General features: G+C 46.9%; 6 protein-coding genes across 12 annotated transcripts in view; 2 read left to right on the forward strand and 4 right to left on the reverse strand.

Moving 5' to 3' along the window:
* The window catches only part of slc25a23a (solute carrier family 25 member 23a), a 17,213-nt gene extending 7,641 nt beyond the window's left edge, over positions 1-9,572 (reverse strand). Inside the window, exons 1-3 of one of the 4 annotated variants that reach the window (XM_083522669.1) lie at positions 8,853-9,572; positions 493-616; positions 235-322 (exon numbers count right to left, since the gene is read on the reverse strand). In XM_083522669.1, coding sequence (XP_083378795.1) covers positions 235-322; positions 493-616; positions 8,853-9,083 — 443 coding nt within the window. In that variant the 5' untranslated portion in view covers positions 9,084-9,572. Of the gene's footprint in view, positions 1-234; positions 323-492; positions 620-8,852 lie in introns of all 4 variants that reach the window. The other 3 variants (XM_083522668.1, XM_083522671.1, XM_083522670.1) reach the window with 3 other exon arrangements.
* Positions 9,573-11,508: 1,936 nt separating this feature from the next.
* On the forward strand, positions 11,509-14,035 carry LOC310715959 (regulator of G-protein signaling 5). Of its 2 annotated transcripts, none has more exons than XM_083522695.1 (5): positions 11,509-11,668; positions 12,819-12,875; positions 12,985-13,037; positions 13,275-13,438; positions 13,603-14,035. In XM_083522695.1, the coding sequence occupies exons 1-5, from the start codon at positions 11,625-11,627 to the stop codon at positions 13,768-13,770; spliced, it is 486 nt and encodes a 161-aa protein (XP_083378821.1). In that variant the 5' UTR covers positions 11,509-11,624; the 3' UTR covers positions 13,771-14,035. The 2 variants fall into 2 exon arrangements, with proteins under 2 accessions (XP_083378821.1, XP_083378822.1); XM_083522696.1 differs by lacking the exon at positions 11,509-11,668 and adding an exon at positions 12,273-12,649 and having other exon boundaries at positions 12,732-12,875.
* Positions 14,036-15,161: 1,126 nt separating this feature from the next.
* cUnh19orf53 (chromosome Un C19orf53 homolog) lies at positions 15,162-17,889 on the forward strand. Its single transcript, XM_083522701.1, has 3 exons — positions 15,162-15,303; positions 16,654-16,709; positions 17,080-17,889. The coding sequence occupies exons 1-3, from the start codon at positions 15,216-15,218 to the stop codon at positions 17,233-17,235; spliced, it is 300 nt and encodes a 99-aa protein (XP_083378827.1). The 5' UTR covers positions 15,162-15,215; the 3' UTR covers positions 17,236-17,889.
* Positions 17,890-21,364: 3,475 nt separating this feature from the next.
* Positions 21,365-23,976, reverse strand: LOC310715960 (vacuolar protein sorting-associated protein 54-like). Its single transcript, XM_083522697.1, has 4 exons — positions 23,936-23,976; positions 23,366-23,473; positions 23,135-23,229; positions 21,365-23,035 (listed from the first exon to the last, which is right to left on the reverse strand). Exons 1-4 carry the CDS (start codon positions 23,966-23,968, stop codon positions 22,927-22,929), a joined length of 345 nt encoding a protein of 114 aa, XP_083378823.1. The 5' UTR covers positions 23,969-23,976; the 3' UTR covers positions 21,365-22,926.
* The window catches only part of LOC310715944 (vacuolar protein sorting-associated protein 54-like), a 23,860-nt gene continuing 17,724 nt past the window's right edge, over positions 21,365-27,500 (reverse strand). For 2 of the 3 annotated variants that reach the window (XM_083522651.1, XM_083522652.1), the window contains exons 23-24: positions 26,202-27,441; positions 21,365-21,797 (exon numbers count right to left, since the gene is read on the reverse strand). In XM_083522651.1, the coding sequence (XP_083378777.1) occupies positions 27,333-27,441 (109 nt within the window). In that variant the 3' untranslated portion in view covers positions 21,365-21,797; positions 26,202-27,332. Of the gene's footprint in view, positions 21,798-26,201; positions 27,442-27,500 lie in introns of those variants that run through there. The other variant, XM_083522653.1, reaches the window with a different exon arrangement.
* On the reverse strand, positions 24,603-26,200 carry LOC310715961 (vacuolar protein sorting-associated protein 54-like). Its single transcript, XM_083522698.1, has 4 exons — positions 26,160-26,200; positions 25,561-25,668; positions 25,318-25,412; positions 24,603-25,218 (listed from the first exon to the last, which is right to left on the reverse strand). The coding sequence occupies exons 1-4, from the start codon at positions 26,190-26,192 to the stop codon at positions 25,110-25,112; spliced, it is 345 nt and encodes a 114-aa protein (XP_083378824.1). The 5' UTR covers positions 26,193-26,200; the 3' UTR covers positions 24,603-25,109.

A 27,500-nucleotide genomic window follows, 5' to 3' on the forward strand; every position in this document is an offset into this window, starting at 1 on the left:
GAACTTCTCGATTCTGTTTCCTCTACATGACCTGCATCCAGTAGAAAAAGAACGAATCACTCTTTAAGACTCCGAGTCACATTAAAGATTGGTTCAAAATGAACAAATCGCTCTTTGAGACGACTCGTTCCTCTGAGACGAATAATTCATGAACAACCCATCACTTACACACACACACGCACACACGCACACACGCACACACGCACACACGCACACACGCACACACGCACACACCTCTGCAAGATCTTGGTTGCCTCGTCCAGCGTAACCTCCACTCCCACATTGTGTAATGAAAGCTGGATCTCTCCAGCATCGATCTCACCTGTAAAACACACACACACACACACACACACACACACACACACACACACACACACACACACACACACACACACACACACACACAGTTAAAGCTTGAGGTCAGTAAAAGCTTCAGCACATTCAAACGTTATACTCCAGGACCAGAAGAGAGCGAGTGCTCAGGCTCCTCACCGTCGTTGTTGCGGTCGAGGCTGCTGAACATGAGGCGGAGACGCTTCTCGTGAGAGCACAGGTACTGCGTGAACTCCTCGAAGTCCAACTGTCCATCCTGATTAGTGTCTCCTTCACTAACAATCTGCTGTGGGACAGGGCAGAGAGGGGAGTGTAGCGAAAGACAGGAGAGAAGGGAAGAGACAAGGAAGCCCAGATTGGTTAAAAATGGAGAAATGAGCAGGAAGAGGAGGAACAGGAGGAAGAAAAAGCAAGTTACATGGTGCAATACACACCAGGTCACATGACCCACCACCAAGAACATAACCCCCAACACCAAAGTTCAAGGAGCTTTTATACCAGACAGTACACTATAGTATGGGTTCAAGTTCCTGATTTGGTTCTTAGTATTGTCCAAAAATGTTTGTGGGTGAATCTAGAAATCTTCCAGACCACTGATTGGTCAAACAATTGGGAATTAGGACCACATAGGTCTGGGAAGCTCCTCCTACTTTCATGGGCACAATAATTCAATGGGAAACAGAAAGACAGATAGACCAGGAAGACAGAAGACGACGAGAAGAAAAAGAACCACCACCAAACCAAGCGTCCACAATAAACCTCTAAAGATCCAGACATGTAAACACACAAGGATGTCCTGTTTCACGTTATCTTTTTTTAACGCCTAAAACGTCTCTCTCTTCGTGTCTGGACACGCTTTCTGCTCTGTCTGGACGAGTTCCAAGTTCTTGACCTTTTTCCTTCGCCCGAGGTCTACCATGTGCAAATACGAGTGTGTGTGTGAAAGAGATTGTGTGAGGTTTCAGTTTACACATGTCTGACCCTTCACTCAGACCGAAAAAAAACCCCAGACACTCATGTGCAACACACACACACACACACACACACACACACACACACACACACACACACACACACACACACACACACACACACACACACACACATTAAAAATAAACACCCACTCAAGCAAATACACACAAGGACACAGAGGGGTAGTAGGCAAGTGAGTGAAATTTGTTACAAAACACCACACACACTTGTTACGTTGTCACTAATGGACGTTGTATGACTGTTTGGCCGTTTCCGTGCTACAAGATCGCGTCCCGTCGGTTCATTTCCTGTCTCTCACGCAGACGTAGACTAGTTTCTAAAGCTCACAATGAGCAGGCAGAAGGCAGTAAGAAGTCTGGGGTTAACGTGGATGAGACAGAGGGAGTCAGTGATGTAAACAAGCCTGAGAACAGACACATTCCTGATCATCATCATCATCATCATTTTTTCTCTGCTTGTGTTCTACATGGTGGATCTTCAGACTGGAAACATTCATTAGAGAATATAAATCATTTATATTAATATGACGTGAGGTTCAGTTTCCAGCATGACACTAAAACAGGAAGTAATAATCACTACTTTTTACTGAAGAACATGTCGGAGCCCAAACTTCTTTACTTCAACTTAAGTAAAAAAAGTGCAGTCAGAACTTTAACTTTTACCAGATTCTTTTAAAACATCAGTATCTGCACTTTTACTGAGTGAAGGATGTGTGAACTTTTCCACCTCTAATGAGGAGGCCTCACCGCTCCGTTTCACATCATCGCCGTGTCGAGTCGTTTCTTCGAAACGATGCGCCCATGAGCACGTGGGACACGATCATGACGTCTGAACTTAACGTCTTTTTGTGCAGAAACTCACACCATTAAGGTTCTAATAAAAGGTTTTACAGCAAACGCTTGTGCATCACTCCACTGCTCCATTATAACTAACGACAAGAGCTTTAAAACGAGCTCACACTGGTTCTACACACACACCAACACCCACCCCAGGGGTCTCTAACTCCCACTTCCAACATTTCCCCTTTTCCTGCTCCACCCTGTGTGGATCAGTGGGCCAAAGAACATTAGTGTGCAACATGTGGAGATGTTCCATATGGATATTTGCTCTTATAATGAGCTCCACTCTTCTTGGAAGATGTTCCACTAGATTTTATGGAGATTTATGTGAAAATTCAGCCAGTTAGTAAAGTCAGGTACTGATGGAGGTGAGGAGGCCTGAGGGGCAGTTAGTGTGAAACGTTCATCAACGTTGGAGCTCTATAGCAGTAGATCTTCCACATTTCCTTCTTCTTCTTCACTGTTCTTCACCACCTCTACTACCTGCACCTTCTCACACAATGTCCCCACTTTCATTCACAAGATCTTCCACATTTCCAGACCATGTAAAGCAGTAATGTGATGGAGGCGTGTGCATGCTGAAACAGGTTCAGGTGAAGGAAAATTTCATGCAGCATTTAAAGTCCTGTACAATCGTGTGCTCCACAAAATACTTCACAGTAAACTATACAGAGTTTATAGTGAACGGGGAATAATCTGGGATTCCACCAACACACTTCACTACACTACACAACTCTACATCACACTACACAACTCTACACCACAGTACACAACTCTACACCACAGTACACAACTCTACACCACACTACACAACTCTACACCACACTACACAACTCTACACCACACTACACAACTCTACATCACACTACATCACACTACACAACTCTACATCACACTACACAACTCTACATCACACTACACAACTCTACATCACACTACATCACACTACACAACTCTACATCACACTACATCACACTACATCACACTACACAACTCTACATCACACTACACAACTCTACATCACACTACACAACTCTACATCACACTACACAACTCTACATCACACTACATCACACTACATCACACTACACAACTCTACATCACACTACACAACTGTTCACCACACTACACACCTCTTCCGAAGAAGTAAACTCTACATTTCTTCGCCTATTCAACTTGTTCGGAAACCTGGTCAGAGCACAGCTGAGGTCAGCCATGATACACCGCCACACTACACCACGCTACACTCGCCTACACCGCCACACCACGCTACACTCGCCTACACCGTCACACTACACTACACTCCCCTACACCACCACACCACACTCCCCTACACCGCCGCACCACACTACACTCCCCTACACCGCCGCACCACACTACACTCCCCTACACCGCCGCACCACACTACACTCCCCTACACCGCCGCACCACACTACACTCCCCTACACCGCCGCACCACACTACACTCCCCTACACCGCCGCACCACACTACACTCCCCTACACCGCCGCACCACACTACACTCCCCTACACCGCCGCACCACACTACACTCCCCTACACCGCCGCACCACACTACACTCCCCTACACCGCCGCACCACACCATACCACACTCGCCTACACCTCCACACCACACTACACTCCACACCACACTACACTCCACCTCCACACCACACCACACTCCACACCACACTACACTCCACCTCCACACCACACCACACTCCCCTCCACCGCCACACCACACCACACTCCCCTCCACCGCCACACCACACCACACTCCCCTCCACCGCCACACCACACCACACTCCCCTACACCGCCACACCACACCACACTCCCCTACACCGCCACACCACACCACACTCCCCTACACCGCCACACCACACCACACTCCCCTACACCGCCACACCACACCACACTCCCCTACACCGCCACACCACACCACACTCCCCTACACCGCCACACCACACCACACTCCCCTACACCGCCACACCACACGACACTCCCCTACACCGCCACACCACACTACACTCCCCTACACCGCCACACCACACTACACTCCTCTACACCGCCACACCACACTACACTCCTCTACACCGCCACACTACACTACACTCCCCTACACCGCACTACACTCCCCTACACCGCCACACCGCACTACACTCCCCTACACCGCCACACCGCACCACACTCCCCTACACCGCCACACCACACGACACTCCCCTACACCGCCACACCACACGACACTCCCCTACACCGCCACACCACACGACACTCCCCTACACCGCCACACCACACGACACTCCCCTACACCGCCACACCACACTACACTCCCCTACACCGCCACACCACACTACACTCCCCTACACCGCCACACCACACTACACTCCTCTACACCGCCACACCACACTACACTCCTCTACACCGCCACACCACACTACACTCCCCTACACCGCACTACACTCCCCTACACCGCCACACCGCACTACACTCCCCTACACCGCCACACCACACCACACTCCTCTACACCGCCACACCACACCACACTCCCCTACACCGCCACACCACACGACACTCCCCTACACCGCCACACCACACGACACTCCCCTACACCGCCACACCACACGACACTCCCCTACACCGCCACACCACACTACACTCCTCTACACCGCCACACCACACTACACTCCTCTACACCGCCACACCACACTACACTCCCCTACACCGCCACACCACACTACACTCCCCTACACCACACCACACTACACTCCCCTACACCGCCACACCACACTACACTCCCCTACACCGCCACACCACACTACACTCCCCTACACCGCCACACCACACTACACTCCTCTACACCGCCACACCACACTACACTCCTCTACACCGCCACACCACACGACACTCCCCTACACCGCCACACCACACGACACTCCCCTACACCGCCACACCACACGACACTCCTCTACACCGCCACACCACACCACACTCCCCTACACCGCCACACCACACCACACTCCCCTACACCGCCACACCACACGACACTCCCCTACACCGCCACACCACACGACACTCCCCTACACCGCCACACCACACGACACTCCCCTACACCGCCACACCACACGACACTCCCCTACACCGCCACACCACACGACACTCCCCTACACCGCCACACCACACTACACTCCCCTACACCGCCACACCACACTACACTCCTCTACACCGCCACACCACACTACACTCCCCTACACCACACTACACTCCCCTACACCGCCACACCACACTACACTCCTCTACACCGCCACACCACACTACACTCCTCTACACCGCCACACCACACGACACTCCCCTACACCGCCACACCACACGACACTCCCCTACACCGCCACACCACACGACACTCCCCTACACCGCCACACCACACTACACTCCCCTACACCGCCACACCACACGACACTCCCCTACACCGCCACACCACACGACACTCCCCTACACCGCCACACCACACTACACTCCCCTACACCGCCACACCACACTACACTCCCCTACACCGCCACACCACACTACACTCCCCTACACCGCCACACCACACTACACTCCTCTACACCGCCACACCACACTACACTCCTCTACACCGCCACACCACACTACACTCCCCTACACCGCCACACCACACTACACTCCCCTACACCACACCACACTACACTCCCCTACACCGCCACACCACACTACACTCCCCTACACCGCCACACCACACTACACTCCTCTACACCGCCACACCACACCACACTCCCCTACACCGCCACACCACACTACACTCCCCTACACCGCCACACCACACTACACTCCCCTACACCGCCACACCACACTACACTCCTCTACACCGCCACACCACACTACACTCCTCTACACCGCCACACCACACTACACTCCCCTACACCACACTACACTCCCCTACACCACACTACACTCCCCTACACCGCCACACCACACTACACTCCTCTACACCGCCACACCACACGACACTCCCCTACACCGCCACACCACACGACACTCCCCTACACCGCCACACCACACGACACTCCCCTACACCGCCACACCACACTACACTCCTCTACACCGCCACACCACACGACACTCCCCTACACCGCCACACCACACTACACTCCCCTACACCGCCACACCACACTACACTCCTCTACACCGCCACACCACACTACACTCCTCTACACCGCCACACCACACTACACTCCCCTACACCACACTCCTCTACACCGCCACACCACACCACACTCCTCTACACCGCCACACCACACTACACTCCTCTACACCGCCACACCACACTACACTCCCCTACACCACACTACACTCCCCTACACCACACTACACTCCTCTACACCGCCACACCACACGACACTCCCCTACACCGCCACACCACACTACACTCCCCTACACCGCCACACCACACTACACTCCTCTACACCGCCACACCACACTACACTCCTCTACACCGCCACACCACACTACACTCCCCTACACCGCCACACCACACTACACTCCCCTACACCACACCACACTACACTCCCCTACACCGCCACACCACACTACACTCCCCTACACCGCCACACCACACTACACTCCTCTACACCGCCACACCACACCACACTCCCCTACACCGCCACACCACACCACACTCCCCTACACCGCCACACCACACTACACTCCTCTACACCGCCACACCACACTACACTCCTCTACACCGCCACACCACACTACACTCCCCTACACCACACTACACTCCCCTACACCGCCACACCACACTACACTCCCCTACACCGCCACACCACACTACACTCCTCTACACCGCCACACCACACGACACTCCCCTACACCGCCACACCACACGACACTCCCCTACACCGCCACACCACACGACACTCCCCTACACCGCCACACCACACTACACTCCTCTACACCGCCACACCACACGACACTCCCCTACACCGCCACACCACACGACACTCCCCTACACCGCCACACCACACGACACTCCCCTACACCGCCACACCACACTACACTCCCCTACACCGCCACACCACACTACACTCCTCTACACCGCCACACCACACTACACTCCTCTACACCGCCACACCACACTACACTCCCCTACACCACACTCCTCTACACCGCCACACCACACCACACTCCTCTACACCGCCACACCACACTACACTCCTCTACACCGCCACACCACACTACACTCCCCTACACCACACTACACTCCCCTACACCGCCACACCACACCACACTCCCCTACACCGCCACACCACACCACACTCCCCTACACCGCCACACCACACCACACTCCCCTACACCGCCACACCACACGACACTCCCCTACACCGCCACACCACACGACACTCCCCTACACCGCCACACCACACGACACTCCCCTACACCGCCACACCACACTACACTCCCCTACACCGCCACACCACACTACACTCCCCTACACCGCCACACCACACTACACTCCTCTACACCGCCACACCACACTACACTCCTCTACACCGCCACACCACACTACACTCCCCTACACCACACTACACTCCCCTACACCGCCACACCACACGACACTCCCCTACACCGCCACACCACACGACACTCCCCTACACCGCCACACCACACGACACTCCCCTACACCGCCACACCACACTACACTCCCCTACACCGCCACACCACACGACACTCCCCTACACCGCCACACCACACGACACTCCTCTACACTGCCACACCACACTACACTCCCCTACACCACACTACACTCCCCTACACCGCCACACCACACGACACTCCCCTACACCGCCACACCACACGACACTCCCCTACACCGCCACACCACACGACACTCCCCTACACCGCCACACCACACTACACTCCCCTACACCGCCACACCACACTACACTCCCCTACACCGCCACACCACACGACACTCCCCTACACCGCCACACCACACGACACTCCTCTACACCGCCACACCACACTACACTCCTCTACACCGCCACACCACACTACACTCCTCTACACCGCCACACCACACTACACTCCCCTACACCGCCACACCACACTACACTCCCCTACACCGCCACACCACACTACACTCCCCTACACCGCCACACCACACTACACTCCTCTACACCGCCACACCACACTACACTCCCCTACACCGCCACACTCCACAACACTCCTCTACACCGCCACACCACACTACACTCCCCTACACCGCCACACTCCACTACACTCCCCTACACCGCCACACCACACTACATGTCTATAGGAGACACTGTGCATCCATGTACATGTTCCAGCTGAAGACTGGGTTCTGTCCCGAATCTTACACTTGTGTACCCAATAGGCTATGACTCCTCCTCCTGCTCCTCCTCCCCCCAGGGTAATTCTTCTCCACGGTGGTGTTGCTCTGCATGCTCATGTTCTGCTCGGGGGCTGGAATGTTTAGGGGGGTAGAAAAATCACGTGTCACGTGGAATGCCTGCACGACTAACTCCTCCGGTTCGTTTCGGTTTCCCGTTGCTGCACCTCCGCCCCGCTGAGACCGGCAGCGCGTGCGTGCGTGCGTGCGTGTGTGTGTGTGTGCGCGCGTGCGTGCGTGCGTGATCGGTATCTGTACCTGTTCCGCCGATGTGCGCGAGAGCAGCCCGCGCGCCGCCAGCCCCGCCCTGAGCTCGTTAATGTCGATCCGTCCGTCTTTGTTGGTGTCGAGCTGGTCGAAGAGTTCGCTCCACAGCCGCTCGCGCTCCGGGTCCGTTTCCGGTTCAGAGCCGGGTGCAGGTGCGGGTGCGTTCTCCTGGCACCGGGCACGCGACCACCGCACGACGCGGCACCACCGCGGCTCGGCCATGAGCGCGCGTGCGTCCGTGCCTGTGCGCGAGCACGCGGTGTTCTCTCTGCGCCACCCGGTTATTTTATTAGGGGAAAACACATTCGCTGCGCTCGCGTGCAAACACACACACACACACACACACACACACACACACACACTCGATCTGACCTCAAGATCCGAATTTCCTGTTCCGTAAAAGAGCTGCAACGCGCGCGCTCACATACAAAGCGGCGTTAAACAGCTGGTTAGTTTCGCGTCTCTCTGTCTCTCTCTCTCTCTCTCTCTCCCTCTGTGTGTGTCTCGACTCTCCAAACCAGGAAGTAACCTAAAACCAAGCAAAACGCAACTTTAACACGCGTGCAGTGTGCGTTAAAAGCGTGACTTTTCGACGTGTGTTTTCCGGTAGCGTCCCGGTAGAGGAGTCCCGGCTCTGTCCCAAATCACTTCAACTAGTGCGCTTCTCTTATAATGATATTATTATAACACGAGACACTTGAATGACCCTTTAAAAAAAGTGTGACGTAATAAGATCTTGGATACTAATATTATGACGTCACGAATACAGGCGGGGCCTTTATCAAGACAAATATACCACTTATAACTGTTATCTAAAAGCACAAGGGGTTTTGTACGAAAGCGTTAATATTTCTTTCTTTCTTGTTTCCTCGTGATCACGAATAAAATTTTCACGCTTTCAACACAACAAACACTCGTGATCGGAACTTCTGTGTATTCGACATAAGAGCTTGTTCTAGATTATGGTTATGTTATTAACCACAATAACCACAAATGTTTCTGGTTTTACTGCACCATGCTGCCTCTAGAACATGCTCTTATCAGGGGCGGATCTCCCGGGATGGCATGGGGTGGCAATTGCCATCCCGGGCAGTTGCCATTCTTTTTTTTAAGAAAAAGCATTGCTGATTTTTGTTATGTTGAGAAAAAAACAAGAAAGAGAACATTATAATGCCTCTTAGGACTTCCAAAAGATTTTGGAGTGTAGCTTCGGTGGATTTGTGTTGGTTCAGCTACAAGCGCATTAGATCTGGGGTTCAGGCGCTGTTCCAGTTCATCTCAAATGTGTGGTTCAGTGGGGGATTGAGGAGGTCAGGACGAGAAAAAGTTGTTCCACTCCAATGTTAACACACTGTGGTTTAATGGAGTCCAGGTTTGTTCGCATGGAACATCAGCATGCTGGAACAGCGTTCAGGGTTTTATTTCAGGTGAAGAAAATTATAATCCAACAACGTATAGAGACGTTCAATGGAATAACAGAGCATCAGACTTGAGTGGACGAGAAAAAAGACACATGTTCTGGGGTGCACATACTTTTGGTCGTACAGTGGGTCAGTCGGGTTGTACTGCGAAGAAATACAATTTTACCAAAGAAAATATCTTTTCTATTGGCAGGTTAGAAAGAGAAACTGATCTACCAATAAAAACACGACCATTTAAACATGAAATAAACAGAAAAACATCGACACAAACATTTAATCGTCCTCCAAAAGTATTGGGACACCCGGCTTTCACAGCCATTATGTAGTTTTCTCAAACTGTTCCCACAAAGTTGGACTTGACTTTTTCCCTTCACCTGATCTAGGAGACCCAAACATGTTCCAGCATGACGTTCTTTTTTATGAGGGTTAGATGATGTGGAGGATCTCCAGCTATAGAGGTCCAACCCCCTATTGAACAGCTTTGGAAGGAATTTCTCACAGGCCTCCTTACCTCACCAACATCTACACCTTACTGAATCAAATCTCACACAAATCTCTATGGAATCTAGTGGAACATCTGTCTAAAAGAGTGGAGGTTATTATAGGAGCAAATGGAGCAATGGTCAAGTGTCCACAAACTTTTGCCCTCACAGTGTGTATATGTGACCAAAGGATATAATTTATATATATATATACACGTGTTTAGTGTTGAACATCTCTTAATAGACAATTTTATGGAATTATATGGCACACACACACACACACACACACACACACACACACACACACACACACACACACACACACACACACACACACACACACACACACACACACACACACACGTAGCACCTGTCGCATCTGTCATCTCTTTAATTACTCATGTACACAGTGGCTTTGTCTCCGAAACAGAAGAACACCAAACACATACATATCGTACCTGTCTCCTGTTTATAATAATACACACACACACACACACACACACACACACACACACACTTCTTTCCTGAAAGACTCCAATCACCCCCTATTGTCCTGAGGAGCCCAGACAATCATCACAAGCAATTTGCATTATTGTACGCACTGATCTGTTTGTCCAACCATTCATGGAAACTTCTACATCCAATACTCTCACACACACACACACACACACACACACACACACACACACACACACACACACACACACACACACACACACACACACACAATATCTTATATGTGTGTGTGTTCAGTGATAGAACATGAGATAAGAGGGTTTATAAGAGAAGGATCAGGAGCTGAGAGACACACCGAGTCACGAATCTGTTTCTGTTTGACATCCTCGTTCTGATCTCTACCCATGTGTAAGGGTCTCTCTGCCCTCCCCTCATCATGCCTGGAGAAGTGAGTATTGCACTGTGTGTGTGTGTGTGTGTGTGTGTGTTTGCTCCTTTTTGATATGTATGTAGTTTTGGGGTGTTACTCCTTTCCGTTTACTTCACATGATCAGTTTCTCAGTTTCACACTATTTCATAATTTTTTCATTCAAATTATTTGTACAATTTTAGCACTAATATTTATTAATGAATTGAGAGTTCTGGTGGACAGAGAGACAGAGAGACAGAGAGACGGAGCGACAGAGAGACATGGAGACAGAGAGACAGAGAGATGGTGCGACAGAGAGACGGAGCGACAGAGAGACAGAGCGATGGAGCGACAGAGAGACAGAGTGACAGAGAGACATGGAGACAGAGAGACGGAGCGACAGAGAGACAGAGCAATGGAGCGACAGAGAGACAGAGTGACAGAGAGACATGGAGACAGAGAGACGGAGCGACGGAGAGATGCACAAAGATATGTTTTTTCTAGCAAATTAGTTCTATGGTGTTTCGTCTGTTTCATTTACAGCATTTGGTACATTGGCACCGTATCCAGAGTGAATTACATTCATGTCATTTATACACCTGAACAGATGAAGGTGAAGATGTAGAAGTGCTTGCATATAGAAAGTATGCAGAATGAGGAGAAATGAAGGCAGGAGGAGGTCATGTTTTCCTTCTTCTCTCAGGGGAAGAGGTAGATATACATCAAGACTCTTTGCTGTTCTGCCTCTGAGATGGTGGAAAGAACTTCCCCTAGATGTAGATGTAGATCTTCAAATGAAGACCTGCCGGTTCCTGAAACACAAGCACTTTCTCCCTGTGTGTTTTATGTCTTTGCTATAATTCCTCTCAACAGAGTTTTAGGATGATGGTGTCCTATATTTGTAACTGATTAAACCAGTGTTGATTTATTCATCTAAAAAGAGAATCAATGCACTTTTGTACGTCGCAGTGGAAAAGGGCGTCTGCTAAATGCTGCAGATTTAAACGTAAACGAGACACGGTCAGAGCACACGTTTATCAAATACGTGACGAATAAGAAATCTTGCGTAGAGGATATTCGTGTCATCCTTTTTAAATAAGAGGGAAAGTGCCACAGTTTCTTCGTACGTACGTTTTCTTTTTTGTGAAACGTCTGGATTTGTTACACCATTATTGTGTTTGTGTTTTAGGGCAAAGGAGATGAAGGTAATGTTAACACACCTGGCTGAGAAACCAAACAAACACAGGTAACACACACACACACACACACACACACACACACACACATACACACGTTGCATTGGGGACGTTACCATCATCTATCAGTTTTGATCTGTTTCCATCGTTCTCTCGTAGAGCTACAGAGGAAAAAAGTCCTCGTGATCTTGAAGCTCTGCTTCACAGCAAGGGTAAGAAATGTAATTGTTAATTGTACACACACACACACACACACACACACACACACACACACACACACACACAGTGATATGATATTCTTCATCACTCCAAGCACCATGTTGGTGAAGTTTTTGTGTAGAGCACTGTTTTACTTCTCCAGTTGACACGTCTCACAGTCCGTCTCACCGTCTCACCAATTCTTTTACACTTTTTTTTTCTCTGAACTCTTCCCCTGCTTGCTCTCTCAGCAAGTCTGCAGGCGTTCCGCTGGTTCCTGCGTTCAGAGTTCAGTGAGGAGAACCTGGCCTTCTGGCTTGCCTGTGAGGAATACAAGAGCATGCCTGAAACCAAACTGTCCTCCAAAGCCCAGCTCATCTACAATCTGTTCATCAACGCTGACGCCCCACAGGAGGTACGGAGAGATCTCAGACTCTCAGTCGAAACATAGCCCTGACTCTTTTCCTTATAAAACCACACGGGCGAGGACTTCGTTGGAAACAACACCGATACACTAATACACATTGCTCCTTTTAAGATCTGAATAAGAAGTTGTTTAACCTGTACTAATATTTGCAGGTCAATCTGGACGGTGAGACGCGTGAAGCTCTGATGGACAGGATGGACGCTCCTGCTGCCGACACCTTTGCCGAAGCTCAGCAGCGCATCTTCACCCTGATGGCCAAAGACTCTTTCCCTCGCTTCCTGCACTCCACTTACTACAAGCAAGCGGTCAGAGGGGCGTGAGCTGAGACATCACATTCATTAGAAAATAAACCTATTATAAAGGTGTGTGCATTAATTTGACCTTCATCTCGAATAGTTCACGTTTCACCGGATCAGGTCCTAGAGGTCGTCCACTTCACTTTATCACATGGTTATATGATCCATTTTGTGTTCTGTTGCAGTGCAAAGAGTAGCAATTGGTGTGTTTCAACGTAAGTCACTGTGTAATAAAAAATAATCATAAAATGTACCAAAAACTAAAGAGTAATAAATATATGTTGAGAAATTGAGTGTATTGTGTGGATTATTTTATGACCAGGGCACCAGACCCACACCTTCACAGTAGTGATCTGAAGATCGGATCATTTCAGTGACTTCAAGTCTCGTTCGTCAAAATGAACGAATCTGTTTATTAAGTAATAAAATGTCACATTATCAATAAGCAGATCCACGACACGTCCACAAACACCGACTTTGACTATAGTTCAAGTAATGAAAATATGACAATGCATTTAAGCACAAATGATGATCAACAGAATAAGTAGCTTCACCACTCATATCTTCTGGGCCGTGTCGTTAGTTCTATTGTCACGTGACTCCATAATTATTGCAATGATAATGTCAAGATCCGGACCAAAAAAAACCCCTTGCTTTGTGTAGCGTCTATGGGAGTCACGTGACAAAAGAATGAACGACTCTGACCAGAGGACTCATGAGATGAACTACTCAATTTTACTCAACTACTCAAATTTCCTGTGTAATGTATATGGGAGTCACGTGATAAAAGAACGAATGACTCAGACTTAAAGAGTCTGGTGATGCTTTGCTCATGCGTGTCCAGTAGAAAATGAACGAAACGGCCTTTAAAATGACACGTTCTTCTGATTCACATCAACGAATCGTTCATAAACGACCCGTCACTAGAATCCAAATGAGGGCAAATTTTCCGATGGTGGAAAGAAACCGGAGAACCCGGAGGAAACCCATATGGATAGAAACCCACGTGTAGGATTGATCCTAAGATGCTGGAGATGTTCCACGAGTGCATTATTACCCATTCTGCAGTTAATACCCATTCTAATTAATAAATTCTGTGATTTATATTACATCATATTATATGTTAATTATGAATTAACATAATGATTTTGATAAGGACTTTTTGAGCACATTAGGTAAGTTAGGAAGCTATAAATCCTTGACTGTTTTTTAAAAGGTTTATGTCGCAAAATATGACAAATTAAGTAGTAATAATTGGTCAGAATGTTTTTACACTTTTGCACAAAAATTGACTTTTACTTTGTTTTAGCACATTTCCGCTCCGAGTGACGCGTTTCCGTGTAGCCCTTATCCGCACTAACACTCGAGTACTTCGCAGTATGTAGTCCGCGTCCCCGTAGCAACGCCGCGAGGATCCATACTACGTAGTACGGAAGTACGCCGGCTTTCATCCTCATCACTACGCAGCGATGGCGCAGGGCAAGAACAAGTTTAAAGCGCAGAGACCCGGAGGGGCGAAAAAACAACCAAACAAACCTAAAGGACCGAAGAAAGGCGGTGAGGAGGTTTTTTTTTTGTTGTGGTCGGTGTTAATTTTACACACACACTCCGCTTATACTTAAACACTACTGAATGCGCTGTTAGCATCATGCTAACCAGGCCGCCATGTTGGAGCGCGTGCGCCGTGATACTGCTGTACTGTAGTTATAGTTTCATTTATTATTATTATTATTATTATTATTATTATTATTATTATTATTATTATTATTATTATTATCATCATCATCATTATTATAATTATTATCATTACTACTTTTATTATTATTATTAATATTATTATTATTATTATTATTATCATCATTACTACTTTTATTATTATTATTATAATCATCATTATTATTATTATTATCATCATTACTACTTTTATTATTATTATTATCGTCATCATTATTATTATTATTAATATTATCATCATTACTACTTTTATTATTATTATTATTATTATTATTACTTTTATTATTATTATTATTAAAGTTATTATTATTATCATTATTATTATTATTATTATTATTATTACTTTTATTATTATTATTATTAAAGTTATTATTATTATCATTATTATTATTATTATTATTATTATTACTTTTATTATTATTATTATTATTAAAGTTATTATTATTATTATTATCATTACTACTACTACTTTTATTATTATTATTATTATTATTATTTAGCACCAAATACATGTATATATTACAACAACTAATATATACATAATATAATAATAATAATAATATAAAAAGATATATGTATATTATATAATTACATCATTGATTTATTTTTATTCTGAATCCTGCATTTCGTATTTATTTTAATAAATGTATAGTTTTTTAAATAATTATTTAATGTTAAATATTTAAAAAAACGATTTATTATTATTCACAATATTCAATATACACTTTTAAATTATTAAAATAATACATATAAATTTTGAAGAATAACATCAAAATTATATGTATATGTTTTTAAATAATTTTTTTCCATTCCATTATTGTATGCTTGTGCTTTATTTCTTTGTGTGTGTGTGTGTTATATATATTACTGTAATTTATAATTGTATACATCATATACACTTTGTATTATATAATATTTCAATATTATATTTAATTATATATAAATATAAAGATTTAATGTGTATGATGATAATAATAATAATAATATTAGTTTATTTGGATTTTAACCCCCAAAATAATTTTTTATAAAATCCTTTAAAAAAGTGCTGATATTCACCACATTGTACACAAGTTAAACAGATTCAAAGCTCAATCTATAAAATATGCAAATTTAAAGAATTTATAAAACTGGTGTGTGTATGGTGTGTGGTGTGTGTGTGTGGTGTTTTTGCAGGTCGGATCATCGCTCCGAAAAAAGCAGCGATAGTTCAGCAGCAGAAACTAAAAAAGGCAAGTGATTTAATATTTTCGGGGGAAAAAAAACACTGGGTGTCTAGACCAGGGGGTCACAAACTTTTGCACCCAACGACTTGGAATTGTACAGATAATTTAATAGTATTTTAATGTTTATTGTCATTGTAACTATTTTAAGATCCTAATCTAATATTGTAATATTAATGGAATATTGTACTAATAACATATTGCTTTTTTTATTGAATATTATTCCATATTAGTCCAAATTTTCCAAATTCCAACTGGATGACAGAAGACAAAAAAGCGTTTAGCAGGAAGTGTTAGAAGAATGAAAGATGCACGAGGTTTGATTTTCTTCCTGAGGAACCTACAATGTAACCCGTATACCTTGTGTTGTCTGCACTAGGGTCTGGAAGTGGCCATCAGGAATAAGATTGAACATGAGGTGACTCAGAAAGCCAGCACGTCCTTACACAAGAGACTGAGCGTCCTGAAAACACCTCAGGGGAAAGCAGGAGCAGCAGGAAACACCAAAACCACCAACGCTGCATCCTCTAAATAACCTACACCACAATTCACACCATACGGACACAAGTTTGTGGACACCTGAGCATAATTGGTCATATGTGCTTCTTATTTGATCATCTCATTCATCATTGTTTGTAATTCCGTGTATGAGCACTAGGTGGTGACAGAACCTGCATTATGTGTGTGATGTAGAAAAGGATATTCATCACGCAATCGAATACTGAATAAAAAAAAGTGAACAGCACATATTGCCAAAAGTATTGGGTCACCTGACTTCCCCAGCCATATGTGGTTCTTTCCCCTGCACTGGCGGGATTTGAACCTTTCTGATCCAAAGTCCAATGCCTTAACCACTGAACTACCACCTAGTGCCTCAGCACACACAGCCAGCTCCATGAAGATCTCCTGCTTTAGAGCTTTGATCTAAACCCTATTGAACACAAATATGCATAAGCACATTCCAAAATCTAGTCACTAGATTCTAGTGGAACATCTTCCAAGATGAGTGGAGGGAATTAGAAGATCAAATTGGGACTAAATGTAGGATATGATGCTCAAAAAGGACACATGATATTTATGACTAGGTGACCCAATACTTTTGGCACTATAGTGTATATGTGTGTATATATATGATAAAAGCTTCTATATCTGTTATAGTTTCTCAGGAACAATAAAAATCTCAGCTTCAGCTTGTATTTTATTTATTTTTACACTGGGTCGCCACTGATCAACACACTGCGGAAGAGTCGCCACTGATCAACACACTGCGGAAGAGTCGCCACTGATCAACACACTGCGGAAGAGTCGCCACTGATCAACACACTGCGGAAGAGTCGCCACTGATCAACACACTGCGGAAGAGTCGCCACTGATCAACACACTGCGGAAGAGTCGCCACTGATCAACACACTGCGGAAGAGTCGCCACTGATCAACACACTGCGGAAGAGTCGCCACTGATCAACACACTGCGGAAGAGTCGCCACTGATCAACACACTGCGGAAGAGTCGCCACTGATCAACACACTGCGGAAGAGTCGCCACTGATCAACACACTGCGGAAGAGTCGCCACTGATCAACACACTGCGGAAGAGTCGCCACTGATCAACACACTGCGGAAGAGTCGCCACTGATCAACACACTGCGGAAGAGTCGCCACTGATCAACACACTGCGGAAGAGTCGCCACTGATCAACACACTGCGGAAGAGTCGCCACTGATCAACACACTGCGGAAGAGTCGCCACTGATCAACACACTGCGGAAGAGTCGCCACTGATCAACACACTGCGGAAGAGTCGCCACTGATCAACACACTGCGGAAGAGTCGCCACTGATCAACACACTGCGGAAGAGTCGCCACTGATCAACACACTGCGGAAGAGTCGCCACTGATCAACACACTGCGGAAGAGTCGCCACTGATCAACACACTGCGGAAGAGTCGCCACTGATCAACACACTGCGGAAGAGTCGCCACTGATCAACACACTGCGGAAGAGTCGCCACTGATCAACACACTGCGGAAGAGTCGCCACTGATCAACACACTGCGGAAGAGTCGCCACTGATCAACACACTGCGGAAGAGTCGCCACTGATCAACACACTGCGGAAGAGTCGCCACTGATCAACACACTGCGGAAGAGTCGCCACTGATCAACACACTGCGGAAGAGTCGCCACTGATCAACACACTGCGGAAGAGTCGCCACTGATCAACACACTGCGGAAGAGTCGCCACTGATCAACACACTGCGGAAGAGTCGCCACTGATCAACACACTGCGGAAGAGTCGCCACTGATCAACACACTGCGGAAGAGTCGCCACTGATCAACACACTGCGGAAGAGTCGCCACTGATCAACACACTGCGGAAGAGTCGCCACTGATCAACACACTGCGGAAGAGTCGCCACTGATCAACACACTGCGGAAGAGTCGCCACTGATCAACACACTGCGGAAGAGTCGCCACTGATCAACACACTGCGGAAGAGTCGCCACTGATCAACACACTGCGGAAGAGTCGCCACTGATCAACACTCTGCGGAAGAGTCGCCACTGATCAACACACTGCGGAAGAGTCGCCACTGATCAACACTCTGCGGAAGAGTCGCCACTGATCAACACTCTGCGGAAGAGTCGCCACTGATCAACACTCTGCGGAAGAGTCGCCACTGATCAACACTCTGCGGAAGAGTCGCCACTGATCAACACTCTGCGGAAGAGTCGCCACTGATCAACACTCTGCGGAAGAGTCGCCACTGATCAACACACTGCGGAAGAGTCGCCACTGATCAACACACTGCGGAAGAGTCGCCACTGATCAACACACTGCGGAAGAGTCGCCACTGATCAACACTCTGCGGAAGAGTCGCCACTGATCAACACACTGCGGAAGAGTCGCCACTGATTAACACTCTGTGGAAGAGTCACCACTGATCAACACTCTGTGGAAGAGTCATCACTGATTAACACTCTGTGGAACACTGATTAACACTCTGTGGAAGAGTCATTACTGATTAACACTCTGTGGAACACTGATTAACACTCTGGAAGAGTCGCCACTGATTACCACTCTGTGGAAGAGTCATCACTGATTAACACTCTGTGGAAGAGTCATCACTGATTAACACTCTGTGGAACACTGATTAACACTCTGTGGAAGAGTCGCCACTGATTAACACTCTGTGGAAGAGTCATCACTGATTAACACTCTGCGGAAGAGTCGCCACTGATCAACACTCTGCGGAAGAGTCGCCACTGATCAACACTCTGCGGAAGAGTCGCCACTGATCAACACTCTGCGGAAGAGTCGCCACTGATCAACACACTGCGGAAGAGTCGCCACTGATCAACACACTGCGGAAGAGTCGCCACTGATCAACACACTGCGGAAGAGTCGCCACTGATCAACACTCTGCGGAAGAGTCGCCACTGATCAACACACTGCGGAAGAGTCGCCACTGATTAACACTCTGTGGAAGAGTCACCACTGATCAACACTCTGTGGAAGAGTCATCACTGATTAACACTCTGTGGAACACTGATTAACACTCTGTGGAAGAGTCATTACTGATTAACACTCTGTGGAACACTGATTAACACTCTGGAAGAGTCGCCACTGATTACCACTCTGTGGAAGAGTCATCACTGATTAACACTCTGTGGAAGAGTCATCACTGATTAACACTCTGTGGAACACTGATTAACACTCTGTGGAAGAGTCGCCACTGATTAACACTCTGTGGAAGAGTCATCACTGATTAACACTCTGTGGAAGAGTCACCACTGATCAACACTCTGTGGAAGAGTCACCACTGATCAACACACTGCGGAAGAGTCGCCACTGATCAACACACTGCGGAAGAGTCGCCACTGATCAACACACTGCGGAAGAGTCGCCACTGATCAACACACTGCGGAAGAGTCGCCACTGATCAACACACTGCGGAAGAGTCGCCACTGATCAACACACTGCGGAAGAGTCGCCACTGATCAACACACTGCGGAAGAGTCGCCACTGATCAACACACTGCGGAAGAGTCGCCACTGATCAACACACTGCGGAAGAGTCGCCACTGATCAACACACTGCGGAAGAGTCGCCACTGATCAACACACTGCGGAAGAGTCGCCACTGATCAACACACTGCGGAAGAGTCGCCACTGATCAACACACTGCGGAAGAGTCGCCACTGATCAACACACTGCGGAAGAGTCGCCACTGATCAACACACTGCGGAAGAGTCGCCACTGATCAACACACTGCGGAAGAGTCGCCACTGATCAACACTCTGTGGAACACTGATCAACACTCTGTGGAAGAGTCGCCACTGATTAACACTCTGTGGAAGAGTCATCACTGATTAACACTCTGTGGAAGAGTCACCACTGATCAACACTCTGTGGAAGAGTCGCCACTGATCAACACTCTGGAAGAGTCATCGCTGATTAACACTCTGTGCCAAAATCCAAAAGTTACACACATGGGCCTTTTTTTGATAACAGATTGAATATTTTCTAAGTGAAAATGGTCTGTGGTGTACAAAAGCTTGGAGACCTTTTGGGATACACTGGAGAATCTCACATACACACATTTTATACATATATATATATATATTTAAAAAAAAAAAAAAAAAAAACAAGAAGAAAGAGGACGAGAGCATAATGTTAAGGATTTACAGTGTTTTTATTTAACATCACATCCCCATTTAAATAATAAAAAAAATCCAGCATGCCATCAGATTTCTCAGATGTGTCTCACACACACACACACACACTCACTCGCTTACATACACTCACTCACACACACACTCTTACATACACTCACTCTCACTCACACACACACGCTTACACACACACACACACACACACACTCACACACACACACACACACACACACACACACACACACACACACTCACTCTTACACACTCTCACACACACACTCTGTTATACACACACACACAAGGCTGTAAGTGGGTCAGAACTAAAGCAGTCTTTGATGGTTAAATCAAAAGTAGGCACTTTTGACCGAGACAGTGTTGTGGTTAAACCTGGGAGATGGTCTTCACGCCCGGCTCCTGTTTCTCTTACTGCTGTGAGGTGCAATAAAATACAGATTGATGGATGTAGACATGTCAAACTAAATCTCTCCCAATGTCCCAGTAATGCCCAGTTTAACTAGTGTTTTCCTGTATATAATATGTCCAAGAACTAAAACAGACAACAAAAAAAAAAGTATTCTGATCAAAGAGATATAAAACACACCCATGAAACCGGTCAGATTTGAATGCATTGATTTGAGGACTTCTAGTCCATGCCCTCGTTCCTGCTCCCACCACAGAGGCCCCACTCCCTTCTGAACAACCCCTAAAAGTTGCAGTTGGGCGTGATGGGGTGCGGGAAGGCAATGCGACGATGTGATGATGAGAAACCTGCTCCTCTTCTATGATCTCACAACTCGCTTGTGGTATCGTTTAAAGGTGTTTGAGGCAGACGTGTCGATACCAAGCACTAACCCTAGATGTGTTGGTGGAAGGTAATGGTGAAGATATAACATCTACCAGCAGGAGGTGCTCAAGTTTAAACATGGGTTTAGGTGAGAAGCTTCCAGAGCAGAGGAGAATTTAAACCTCGGTGAAGAACGAGACTTGAAGCGGGGGATTCTGAATGGACATGCTCACTTCTCTCAGTATAACCCGTAAACATGAGGATGGAAAGATTATAATTTTTAAAAAAAGTACAAGGAGAACAAATTGAGTAAAATCAGAGCAGAAGAAAATAAATTATCCAAGTTTAAATTTTTTTCAAACCACTGGTGCAAATATAAACATCAAAACAACAAATAATTTATTTTCAGGTTAAATTAGAAAACCGATGAAGGTTTGGACAGGATTGCACACGAGCATCGCTGCATCGACAGCACACGATGAGGCACTGAGCGTTAAACCCGGCAAATTAAAAACAGAAAAGTTCCCGCCCACTTAGGATCATTAGCTTATGCTGATTGGTCACTTGGAAGTGAAAGAGATGCTCCGGATCGTTTCCCCGAAAAAATGAAAAATTAAGTGAAGGCTTCACAGGAGAGTTCTGAACGGAGGAGGTAAAAAAAAAAAAAAGGTCTTGCATACAGTGTTCAATTCCTGCGTGACCTCTGACCTCAGGTCCTCCAGGAAAAGGAGGAAGTGAGAAGGAAAGACCCGATTGGTCGAGCTCGGCTGTCTGTCATCCCCACTTCTCGTACCAGATCTCGTGCATTTTGAAGTCCAAATGCTCGAAAGAGCGCAGAGCCTGAATGTTCTCCGTGTAGAAGGCCACGTCTGCCACCACCAACCTGTAGGTATGCAGCAAACCAGCTTTCATCCCCTCCTTCATTCAGTAATGAGATACAGAGATACAGAGAGAGTCGACATGAACAGGAAGTGGTTCTCACCCGTGCTGTGGTCCGCCGTCGTTCACCACCCCGAGTCGAGCCAGCTGCTTCTTCAGATACACCTTAAAATTTCTGTTAATCTGCAGGAACAACCTCTACACACACACACACACACACACACACACACACACACACACACACACACAACATGAACATTAAGCCAATTACACATCTTTACACAATTCACAAATAAAATGTGCAAACTCGTGTGTGTATGTGTGTGTGTGTCACCTGAGTCTGTTCCTCAGGGAGGAGATCGTAGATAGCCTCGTGCATTTTTGCCATCTGCTTGCACAAATTACGGAAACACAGAGACGGCATCGGAGCCTTTACTTCATACTGAAAAGAGAGAGAGAGAGAGAGAGCGAGAGAGAGAGCAAGAGAGAGGTAGCGCGAGGTAAAAAAGGATGAAGAGAGAGAGAGAGAGAGAGAGAGAGAGAGAGAGTACAAGCTTTACCATGGAGCTGTAGACATTCTGTCCATCATGTATTATTAAAGTGAAATGAAATCAGACATGCGATTAAGAGAACAACTTTCATCGTCTTGTCCCCGAGCCGGAGGACCAGACGCTCGTCCCCGAGCCGGAGGACCAGACGCTCGTCCCCGAGCCGGAGGACCAGACGCTCGTCCCCGAGCCGGAGGACCAGACGCTCGTCCCCGAGCCGGAGGACCAGACGCTCGTCCCCGAGCCGGAGGACCAGACGCTCGTCCCCGAGCCGGAGGACCAGACGCTCGTCCCCGAGCCGGAGGACCAGACACCCCCCTAATCACTAACACCAGCACTGGAAAATGTTCACTCACCTTGAGTAGTGCTTTTTCAAATAAACTGTCCATGATGGCCACGAGCTGTGAGGTGCAATAAAATACAGATTGATGGATGTAGACATGTCAAACTAAATCTCTCCCAATGTCCCAGTAATGCCCAGTTTAACTAGTGTTTTCCTGTATATAATATGTCCAAGAACTAAAACAGACAACAAAAAAAAAAGTATTCTGATCAAAGAGATATAAAACACACCCATGAAACCGGTCAGATTTGAATGCATTGATTTGAGGACTTCTAGTCCATGCCCTCGTTCCTGCTCCCACCACAGAGGCCCCACTCCCTTCTGAACAACCCCTAAAAGTTGCAGTTGGGCGTGATGGGGTGCGGGAAGGCAATGCGACGATGTGATGATGAGAAACCTGCTCCTCTTCTATGATCTCACAACTCGCTTGTGGTATCGTTTAAAGGTGTTTGAGGCAGACGTGTCGATACCAAGCACTAACCCTAGATGTGTTGGTGGAAGGTAATGGTGAAGATATAACATCTACCAGCAGGAGGTGCTCAAGTTTAAACATGGGTTTAGGTGAGAAGCTTCCAGAGCAGAGGAGAATTTAAACCTCGGTGAAGAACGAGACTTGAAGCGGGGGATTCTGAATGGACATGCTCACTTCTCTCAGTATAACCCGTAAACATGAGGATGGAAAGATTATAATTTTTAAAAAAAGTACAAGGAGAACAAATTGAGTAAAATCAGAGCAGAAGAAAATAAATTATCCAAGTTTAAATTTTTTTCAAACCACTGGTGCAAATATAAACATCAAAACAACAAATAATTTATTTTCAGGTTAAATTAGAAAACCGATGAAGGTTTGGACAGGATTGCACACGAGCATCGCTGCATCGACAGCACACGATGAGGCACTGAGCGTTAAACCCGGCAAATTAAAAACAGAAAAGTTCCCGCCCACTTAGGATCATTAGCTTATGCTGATTGGTCACTTGGAAGTGAAAGAGATGCTCCGGATCGTTTCCCCGAAAAAATGAAAAATTAAGTGAAGGCTTCACAGGAGAGTTCTGAACGGAGGAGGTAAAAAAAAAAAAAAGGTCTTGCATACAGTGTTCAATTCCTGCGTGACCTCTGACCTCAGGTCCTCCAGGAAAAGGAGGAAGTGAGAAGGAAAGACCCGATTGGTCGAGCTCGGCTGTCTGTCATCCCCACTTCTCGTACCAGATCTCGTGCATTTTGAAGTCCAAATGCTCGAAAGAGCGCAGAGCCTGAATGTTCTCCGTGTAGAAGGCCACGTCTGCCACCACCAACCTGTAGGTATGCAGCAAACCAGCTTTCATCCCCTCCTTCATTCAGTAATGAGATACAGAGATACAGAGAGAGTCGACATGAACAGGAAGTGGTTCTCACCCGTGCTGTGGTCCGCCGTCGTTCACCACCCCGAGTCGAGCCAGCTGCTTCTTCAGATACACCTTAAAATTTCTGTTAATCTGCAGGAACAACCTCTACACACACACACACACACACACACACACACACACACACACACACACACACAACATGAACATTAAGCCAATTACACATCTTTACACAATTCACAAATAAAATGTGCAAACTCGTGTGTGTATGTGTGTGTGTGTGTGTGTGTGTCACCTGAGTCTGTTCCTCAGGGAGGAGATCGTAGATAGCCTCGTGCATTTTTGCCATCTGCTTGCACAAATTACGGAAACACAGAGACGGCATCGGAGCCTTTACTTCATACTGAAAAGAGAGAGAGAGAGAGAGAGCGAGAGAGAGAGCAAGAGAGAGGTAGCGCGAGGTAAAAAAGGATGAAGAGAGAGAGAGAGAGAGAGAGAGAGAGAGAGAGAGTACAAGCTTTACCATGGAGCTGTAGACATTCTGTCCATCATGTATTATTAAAGTGAAATGAAATCAGACATGCGATTAAGAGAACAACTTTCATCGTCTTGTCCCCGAGCCGGAGGACCAGACGCTCGTCCCCGAGCCGGAGGACCAGACGCTCGTCCCCGAGCCGGAGGACCAGACGCTCGTCCCCGAGCCGGAGGACCAGACGCTCGTCCCCGAGCCGGAGGACCAGACGCTCGTCCCCGAGCCGGAGGACCAGACGCTCGTCCCCGAGCCGGAGGACCAGACGCTCGTCCCCGAGCCGGAGGACCAGACGCTCGTCCCCGAGCCGGAGGACCAGACACCCCCCTAATCACTAACACCAGCACTGGAAAATGTTCACTCACCTTGAGTAGTGCTTTTTCAAATAAACTGTCCATGATGGCCACGAGCTGTGAGGTGCAATAAAATACAGATTGATGGATGTAGACATGTCAAACTAAATCTCTCCCAATGTCCCAGTAATGCCCAGTTTAACTAGTGTTTTCCTGTATATAATATGTCCAAGAACTAAAACAGACAACAAAAAAAAAAGTATTCTGATCAAAGAGATATAAAACACACCCATGAAACCGGTCAGATTTGAATGCATTGATTTGAGGACTTCTAGTCCATGCCCTCGTTCCTGCTCCCACCACAGAGGCCCCACTCCCTTCTGAACAACCCCTAAAAGTTGCAGTTGGGCGTGATGGGGTGCGGGAAGGCAATGCGACGATGTGATGATGAGAAACCTGCTCCTCTTCTATGATCTCACAACTCGCTTGTGGTATCGTTTAAAGGTGTTTGAGGCAGACGTGTCGATACCAAGCACTAACCCTAGATGTGTTGGTGGAAGGTAATGGTGAAGATATAACATCTACCAGCAGGAGGTGCTCAAGTTTAAACATGGGTTTAGGTGAGAAGCTTCCAGAGCAGAGGAGAATTTAAACCTCGGTGAAGAACGAGACTTGAAGCGGGGGATTCTGAATGGACATGCTCACTTCTCTCAGTATAACCCGTAAACATGAGGATGGAAAGATTATAATTTTTAAAAAAAGTACAAGGAGAACAAATTGAGTAAAATCAGAGCAGAAGAAAATAAATTATCCAAGTTTAAATTTTTTTCAAACCACTGGTGCAAATATAAACATCAAAACAACAAATAATTTATTTTCAGGTTAAATTAGAAAACCGATGAAGGTTTGGACAGGATTGCACACGAGCATCGCTGCATCGACAGCACACGATGAGGCACTGAGCGTTAAACCCGGCAAATTAAAAACAGAAAAGTTCCCGCCCACTTAGGATCATTAGCTTATGCTGATTGGTCACTTGGAAGTGAAAGAGATGCTCCGGATCGTTTCCCCGAAAAAATGAAAAATTAAGTGAAGGCTTCACAGGAGAGTTCTGAACGGAGGAGGTAAAAAAAAAAAAAGGTCTTGCATACAGTGTTCAATTCCTGCGTGACCTCTGACCTCAGGTCCTCCAGGAAAAGGAGGAAGTGAGAAGGAAAGACCCGATTGGTCGAGCTCGGCTGTCTGTCATCCCCACTTCTCGTACCAGATCTCGTGCATTTTGAAGTCCAAATGCTCGAAAGAGCGCAGAGCCTGAATGTTCTCCGTGTAGAAGGCCACGTCTGCCACCACCAACCTGTAGGTATGCAGCAAACCAGCTTTCATCCCCTCCTTCATTCAGTAATGAGATACAGA

The sequence above is a fragment of the Silurus aristotelis genome (assembly GCF_946808225.1).
Source record: "Silurus aristotelis genome assembly, chromosome: 20".
Classification (NCBI taxonomy): Eukaryota; Metazoa; Chordata; class Actinopteri; order Siluriformes; family Siluridae; genus Silurus; species Silurus aristotelis.

Bases quoted from the DNA above. Each gene is read 5' to 3' on its own strand.
- LOC310715959 (XM_083522695.1), top strand. From the start codon at position 11,625: ATGTGTAAGGGTCTCTCTGCCCTCCCCTCATCATGCCTGGAGAA. The intron at 11,669-12,818 runs GTGAGTATTGCA...TTTGTGTTTTAG, and splicing joins CCCTCATCATGCCTGGAGAA to GGCAAAGGAGATGAAGGTAA. The intron at 13,439-13,602 runs GTACGGAGAGAT...TAATATTTGCAG, and splicing joins ACGCTGACGCCCCACAGGAG to GTCAATCTGGACGGTGAGAC.
- cUnh19orf53 (XM_083522701.1), top strand. From the start codon at position 15,216: ATGGCGCAGGGCAAGAACAAGTTTAAAGCGCAGAGACCCGGAGGGGCG. The intron at 15,304-16,653 runs GTGAGGAGGTTT...GTGTTTTTGCAG, and splicing joins TAAAGGACCGAAGAAAGGCG to GTCGGATCATCGCTCCGAAA. The intron at 16,710-17,079 runs GCAAGTGATTTA...TGTCTGCACTAG, and splicing joins AGCAGCAGAAACTAAAAAAG to GGTCTGGAAGTGGCCATCAG.
- LOC310715960 (XM_083522697.1), bottom strand. From the start codon at position 23,968: ATGGACAGTTTATTTGAAAAAGCACTACTCAAG. The intron at 23,230-23,365 runs GTGACACACACA...GTGTGTGTGTAG, and splicing joins TCCCTGAGGAACAGACTCAG to AGGTTGTTCCTGCAGATTAA. The intron at 23,036-23,134 runs GTGAGAACCACT...GCATACCTACAG, and splicing joins GACGGCGGACCACAGCACGG to GTTGGTGGTGGCAGACGTGG.
- LOC310715961 (XM_083522698.1), bottom strand. From the start codon at position 26,192: ATGGACAGTTTATTTGAAAAAGCACTACTCAAG. The intron at 25,669-26,159 runs GTGAGTGAACAT...CTCTCTTTTCAG, and splicing joins TTGAAAAAGCACTACTCAAG to TATGAAGTAAAGGCTCCGAT. The intron at 25,219-25,317 runs GTGAGAACCACT...GCATACCTACAG, and splicing joins GACGGCGGACCACAGCACGG to GTTGGTGGTGGCAGACGTGG.